This window comes from Somniosus microcephalus, chromosome 16 (assembly GCF_052327205.1).
Source record: "Somniosus microcephalus isolate GS21.2 chromosome 16, FLI_Smic_1.0, whole genome shotgun sequence".
Classification (NCBI taxonomy): Eukaryota; Metazoa; Chordata; class Chondrichthyes; order Squaliformes; family Somniosidae; genus Somniosus; species Somniosus microcephalus.
The window spans coordinates 103,325,220-103,332,781 of NC_141002.1; the positions used below are offsets into that span (position 1 = coordinate 103,325,220).

General features: G+C 46.7%; 1 protein-coding gene across 1 annotated transcript; it reads right to left on the reverse strand.

Moving 5' to 3' along the window:
* Window positions 1-947: 947 nt before the first annotated feature.
* LOC147106448 (transcription factor Spi-C-like) lies at window positions 948-7,092 on the reverse strand. Its single transcript, XM_086009759.1, has 3 exons — window positions 6,995-7,092; window positions 2,279-2,390; window positions 948-1,561 (listed from the first exon to the last, which is right to left on the reverse strand). The coding sequence occupies exons 1-3, from the start codon at window positions 7,076-7,078 to the stop codon at window positions 1,167-1,169; spliced, it is 591 nt and encodes a 196-aa protein (XP_085865885.1). The 5' UTR covers window positions 7,079-7,092; the 3' UTR covers window positions 948-1,166.
* Window positions 7,093-7,562: the final 470 nt, after the last annotated feature.

The window sequence follows — 7,562 nt, forward strand, 5'->3', positions numbered from 1 at the left end:
TCTCTCTCTCTCAGTCTCTCTCAGTCTCTGTATCAGTCAGTCTCTCTCTCTCTCTCTCTCTCTGTATCTCTCAGTGTCTCTCTCTCTCAGTCTCTCTCAGTCTCTGTATCACTCAGTCTCTCTCTCTCTCTCTGTATCTCTCAGTGTCTCTCTCTCTCAGTCTCAGTCTCTCTCAGTCTCTGTATCTCTCAGTCTCTCTCTCTCTCTCTGTATCTCTCAGTGTCTCTCTCTCTCAGTCTCTCAGTCTCTCTCAGTCTCTGTATCACTCAGTCTCTCTCTCTCTCTCTCTGTATCTCTCAGTGTCTCTCTCTCTCAGTCTCTCAGTCTCTCTCGGTCTCAGTCTCTCTCTGTCTCTGTATCACTCAGTCTCTCTCTCTCTCAGTCTCTCTCTCTCTCTCTCTCAGTCTCTCAGTCTCTCACTCTCTGTATCTCTCAGTGTCTCTCTCTCTCAGTCTCTCAGTCTCTCTCAGTCTCTGTATCTCTCAGTCTCTCTCTCTCTCTGTATCTCTCAGTATCTCTCTCTCTCAGTCTCTCAGTCTCTCTCAGTCTCTGTATCTCTCAGTCTCTCACTCTCTGTATCTCTCAGTGTCTCTCTCTCTCAGTCTCTCAGTCTCTCTCAGTCTCTGTATCTCTCAGTCTCTCTCTCTCTCTGTATCTCTCAGTATCTCTCTCTCTCAGTCTCTCAGTCTCTCTCGGTCTCTGTACCTCTCAGTCTCTCTCTCTCTCTGTATCTCTCAGTGTCTCTCTCTCTCAGTCTCTCTCAGTCTCTGTATCACTCAGTCTCTCTCTCTCTCTGTATCTATCTCTCTACTTCCCTCTCTTTGACTCCAGGAATCCCACTCCTGTGACCCTCTCTCCATCAGGCTGATTATCCAGGCTGTCCTGGTGTGTGATCACCTGCCGTGCCGATCCCCGCGGTATAACCCTGTTTAATGTGATACAGCACAGACTGTACAAAAACAAGGAACTTGTATTCAAATAAGCTTAGTACATGACCCTGGGCTGGGCTGAAACATGACACACATTGACTTAAAAGGTAAATGATATTTACAGGATTTAGAATGTTGGGTTATTTCAAGTGTCGGGTTAACTTGGGGATTCCCTCCTCTCCATTTCTCTCCAATGCTCTATTATAAAGAGCATGGGTTAGTTTAAACCAGGACTGTTCATATGGAATTCTCATGTAAAAGTTCATTGTAGTTGTAATTGAAATGCCAGTGCTCACAGCCATAGTGTTCCAGGTCGGTGTGGGGATATTGGGAGCTTGGGCCAGTACCCAGTCTCTGCAGGACCTGGGCATCGAACTGGTAGGTTAACTTCCTGCGGACCTTCACAATCTCTCCCGTCCGGCTGTAGTTTCTCAGAGCCCGGGCCATTTTCTGGTAGGTCATGGTTTTCCGATTGCCCTTTCTCCTGCCCCACATCTCCGCCACTTTCTCCTTGTTCTTGGAGATGAATTGGAAGATGCCGCTCTTCCTGTCCACCCACTGAATGCAGTCGGACATCTCGGAATCGTGGAGAGATTCGCTCAGAAACTCGTAGAGGCGCAGCCTCTTCCTGCCTGCAATGGAGTTAGCACAATCAGTAAAAGGGGGAGTCATCGCTGTTGTGGTCATTGAACGAAACGGGGTCGATTTCCTAGCATGTGCTGTGGGCGCCAAACCCTTATTGGTACCAAATTGCTCTCTGCGCTACTCAACACTGGAGTGTTAACCAGTTCCTTAGTGTATGTGTTAACATCTGGATTGAGGAGCCAAATTGTTCTCTGCGCTACTCAACGCAGGTGTTAAAATAATGCAGAGAGGAATTTCTGTTCCAGTGCTGTAACTCCAGAATAAATAAATCTGGAATAAAAAGCTAGTATCAGTAATGGTGACCATGAAACTACCGGATTGTTGTGAAAACCCATCTGGTTCACTAATGTCCTTTCAGGAAGGAAATCTGCCGTCCTTACCCGGTCTGGCCGATATGTGACTCCCGATCCACACCAATGTGGTTGACTCTTAACTGCTCTCTGAAACAACAAGCCACTCTGTACCAAACCGCTACAAAGGGGTACCTTCACCACACGGACTGCAGCGGTTCAAGAAGGTGGCTCACCACCACCTCCTCGAGGGCAATTAGGGATGGGCAATAAATGCTGGCCTTGCCAGCAACGCCCACATCCAGAGAACGAATAAAGAAAAAACTTGATAACAGAACAGGACCCACAGGAAAATCTGACCAAATAGTTGGGGGGGGGGGGGGGGTTAATGTGAGTGAGAATGAGAAGACAAACCTTTTCCTTGTCTTGGGATAAAGGAATCTGGGATGTGATTCTGTGGAAAATAGTTTGGATTCTGGGATCCATTCTCATATATTAGTTTGTTGCTGTCGAGGTTAAAATCCATCTGGAGATATAAAAGTAGAGGTCTGGTTAGAATCACGGGGTTAGATAAAATCCCCGCTGTGTTGCTCCTCATATGGTTGTGCTTTTACTCGGAGAATGAGCATTGAAAGGAGAAGTTCACTGCAGCCTGGATCTCAAACATGCTTAACATTGAAAGAAAAGAAAGACTTGCATTTCTATAGCGCCTTTCACGACCTCAGGACATCCTAAAGTGCTTTACAGCCAAGGAAGTACTATTTGAAGTGTAGTCACTGTTGTAATGTAGGCAACGCGGCAGCCAATTTGTGCACAGCAAGCTCCCACAAACAGCAACGTGATAATGAACAGATCATCTGTTTCAGTGATGTTGATTGAGGGATAAATATCGGCCCCAGGACACCAGGGATAACCCCCCCTGCTCTTAGAGTCATAGAGTCATAGAGTTATACAGCACGGATAGAGGCCCTTCGGCCCATCGTGTCCGCGCCGGCCATCAAGCCCTGTCTAATCTAATCCCATATTCCAGCATTTGGTCCGTAGCCTTGTATGCTGTGGCATTTCAAGTGCTCATCCAAATGCTTCTTAAATGTTGTGAGGGTTCCTGCCTCCACAACCCTTTCAGGCAGTGAGTTCCAGACTCCAACCACCCTCTGGGTGAAAAAGTTCTTTCTCAAATCCCCTCTAAACCTCCCGCCCTTTACCTTGAATCTATGCCCCCTAGTTATTGACCCCTCTACTAAGGGAAAAAGCTCCTCAGTATCCATCCTATCTATGCCCCTCATAATTTTGTACACCTCAATCATGTCCCCCCTCAGCCTCCTCTGCTCCAAGGAAAACAAACCCAATCTGCCCAGTCTCTCTTCATAGCTGAAGCGCTCCAGCCCTGGTAACATCCTGGTGAACCTCCTCTGCACCCTCTCCAACGCGATCACATCCTTCCTGTAGTGTGGCGACCAGAACTGCACACAGTATTCCAGCTGTGGCCTAACCAGTGTTTTATACAGCTCCATCATAACCTCCTTGCTCTTATATTCAATGCCTCGGCTAATGAAGGCAAGTATCCCATATGCCTTTTTTACCACCTTATCCACCTGTTCCGCCGCCTTCAGGGATCTGTGTACTTGCACACCCAGATCTTCTTCAGAATTGTGCAATGGGATCTTTTACGTCCACCTGAAAGGGCAGACGGGGCCTCGGTTTAACACCTCATCCAGGAAGATGGCACCTCCAACAGTGTGACACTCCCTCAGTACTGCACTGGGAGTGTCAGCCTAGATTTTTGTGCTCAAGTCTCTGGAGTGGAACTCGAACCCACAACCTTCTGACTCAGAGGCGAGAGCGATACCCACTGAGCCACAGCTGACACTGTGCCTCTGAATATCTTCCTAAATACATTGGAATCTGACCTACATTATTACAAATGATAAAGAACCTGCATTTATATATAACCATTTCACCGCCTCAAGCACTCAGTCACTGTCCTAAAGTGGGGGAAGGCAGCAGCAACCAATTTTCTACACATGAACAACAATGAGATAAATGCTCAGATCATCTGCTTTTTTTTAGTGATGTTGGCTGAGGGATAAGTATTAGCTCCAAGTCACCCAAGAGAAATCCCCTGCTCTTCTTTGAGAACAGACTCAAGGGGCTGAATGGCCTACTCTTGCTCCTATGAGAAGGCAAGAAGGCCTTGGTTTAACGTTTCATTGAAAAATGGCACCTCCAACAGTGCAGCACTCCCTCAGTACATAGCCTAGAAATTACGGTGAGTAATATTATTAAAGGGCGTTCCTTTTTTTAGTCATTTTAAAATAAATGGGGGGAAAAAGAAAATGTTTGATGAAGAGTCTATACCTGAAATATTAACTCCTATCTTCTCTCCTCCGATACTGACTGACCTGCTGAGTGTTTCCAACATTTTCTGTTAGGCTTTGTTTAAAATAAATGGACTGTATCTGTACTAAAATAGGGGACACAGGAATGTCACATATTTGCGAATATTGTTAACAATAATTTCTAGCTTCTTTGTTGGACTGACAGTCATGCCATTCTAATTTGATATTATTGTAGTCTAGCAATAAATATTTCTTTCTGGTTAAGAATACTTGCATTTCTATACCACCTAATCACAGCTCTCAGAAATTACCCAAAGCCTTTCACCAACATTGGATCCTTTTGTTATTTAGGCAAACTTAGCCATCTTGTGCACAGCACAATCCCACAGCTAGAAGATGAACGGCCTGTTTGTTTCCTTGCGGTGTATTGGTTGGGGGAGATACATTGGCCAATTAATTTGTTCTTCAAGTAGTGCCATGGGATCTTGAACACCCACCTGAACCATTGGAACAGGCAGACAAGGGCCTCAGTGTAACATCATAGAATTACATAGAATTTACAGCACAGAAACAGGCCATTCAGTCCAACTGGTCCGTGCCGGGGTTTCTGCTCCACACCAGCCTCCTCCCCACCCCTCTTCATCTCACCCCATCAACATATCCTTCTATTCCTTTCTCCCTCATGTGCTTATCTAGCTTCCCCTTAAATGTATCTATACTATTCACCTCAACCACTCCCTGTGGTAGCGAGTTCCACATTCTCACCACTCTCTGGGTAAAGAAGTTTCTCCTGAATTCCCTATTGGACTTATTGGTGACTATCTTATATTTATGGCCTCTAGTTTTGGACTCCCCCACAAGCGGACACATCTTTTCCACGTCTACCCTATCAAACCCCTTCATAATCTTAATGACCTCGATCAGGTCACCCCTCAGCCTTCTCTTTTCTAGAGAAAAGAGCCCCAGCCTGTTCTGCCTTTCCTGATCATGATAACCTCTCAGTCCTGGTATCATCCTTGTGAATCTTTTTTTGCACCTTTTTCAGGGCCTCTATATCCTTTTTAAACATCAGAGTGAAGGAGGGAGATCTCCGACAATGCAACACTCTCTCGGCATCATACTGCACACTTGGGATGTGCTAACACAGCAGCTAATGGCCCGAGTCTCGTGGCTACAGTATGGGTTTCACCAAGCCAAACCCAGTTTACATTGCTTGGCTCCTGCCTCCCTGTCATGTTGAGGTGAAGACTCAGCCTGTGTCTGGATATGCATGAGTAGTGCCCTCTCCCCACTCCTCTCCTCCTGCTCCCCTCCTCCTCTCCTCTCCCCACTCCTCCTCTCCTCCTCCCCTCTCCCCTCTCCTCTCCTCCTGCTCCCCTCCTCCTCTCCTCTCCCCACTCCTCCTCTCCTCCTCTCCTCTCCCCACTCCTCCTCTCCTCCTCCCCTCCCCCCTCTCCTCCCCTCCTCCTCCCCTCTCCTCCCCTCCACTCAACTCCCCTCTCCTCTCCTACTCCTTCCATCCCTCCCTTTACTCTCCTTCCCTCTCCTCTCCTCTCCTCCCCTCTACTCTCCTCCTCCTCCCCTCTCCTTCTCTCTTCTCTCCTTTCCCTCTTCTTCCCCTCCCCTCTCCACCACCCCTCCCCTCTAAGAGGGGAGGAGAGGGAAGGGGAGGAGAGGAGAGGGCGGGGAGGAGTTAGCCCTCTCCCCGAAGTTAGAAATGTAAATATATAGAAGGTGTGGAGGGGGAGAATCCTCACTCTCTAAACACCTAAGATCAGGTCGGTTTACAAAGTCTCCAACAGATTCCCTGAATAGGTTTGACACTGTACTAGATTTACATTCCACTTGGTGTCAAACCCAAGGGGTGTGAGACCCTCGGCCCCCCCCTCCAGGGGAGTCTCACACTGTTTCACTCCAGAGCCAAGTGTCTTTCAGTTGAGACATTAAACCGTGGCCCCGTCTGCTCTCTCAGGTGGACGTAAAAGATCCCAAGGCACTATTTCGAAGAAGAGCAAGGGGAGTTCTCCCCGGTGTCCTGGCTAATATTTATCCCTCAACCAACATCATTAAAACAGATTATCTGGTCATTATCACATTGCTGTCTGTGAGAGCTTGCTGTGCGCAAATTGGCTGCCGCGTTTCCTACATTACAACAGTGACTACACTTCAAAAAGTACGCCATTGGCTGTAAAGTGCTTTGGGACGGCCGGTGGTTGTGAAAGGCGCTATAGAAATGCAAGTTCTTTCTTTTCTTTTTAAGCTCTGAAATCACCGGGCGGAGGCCCCAAACTCACAGCGTAAATACATCTTTAGATAGTGAGCTGCCCACAAGAAATCAGACAATATTTTGGGCCAGTTACTCTTGGCCACAATCCCAGTTACTGCTCCATCACAATCCTGTTATTCAATGATTCCTTTATAGAATCATCGAATGATACAGCACAGAAGGAGGCCATTCGGCCCATCGTGCCTGTGCCGGCTCTTTGAAAGAGCTCTCTAATTAGCCCCACTCCCCCTGCTCTTTCCCCAGAGACGTGCAATTGATTTCCCTTTTCAAGTATTTCTCCAATTCCCTTTTGAAAGTTACTATTGAATCTGCTTCCACCGCCTTTCAGGCAGCACATTCCAGATCACAACAACTCGCTGTAAAAACTAAAATCTCATCTTTACTTTAACCAGTAGTCTTTGCACCATCAGCCCATCCATTATTTAATCGATTATTATCATCGATCCATCCAGCCGCTCACAAACTCTTTCCTAAATGCTCAGTTTTTTTTGTTGTTGAACTTACTGCGTCCTGCAAGTGTTGGGATTGGGCATCCAGAGTGCAGTAAGGACCAGGCCTCGTCTCCTGATGGTGCTGGAAACTGTACATCGAGATTGAAGGACCTTAACAAGAAGGGAATTGGATTATCCAAAGGGAAAGCGGAGCCCCGCGACCACGAATAACTCGCAGCGACTGAAGCCGAGTAACAGAGGAACACAATGAGATACTTGCTTGACAGATACTGGAGGGCAGGATCCTGCCTGAACTGGGACGAGGGGTGCAGATGTTGTTGGTGAATCACCTCAAAGGCATCATTAAACAGAGGGGTGTAGTTATCTTGCAGGCAGCAGCTCTTAAAATAAAATGTAAAAAAAATATATGGTTGCATAACACAGTTATCAACAATCGAATAATAATATGCAGCTTGACTTGCAACATGGACACAGTACAAAAGTTACGTAAAGTTAGCTGAAGTTGTTTGAGGTTCGCTTACCATATTCAAGAACAGGACGAACTGAAAAATATAAAATTAAATGATTAACCGAACCATTTCATTCACACAGACTGCATTAGTATTAACTCTGTGAAGGCT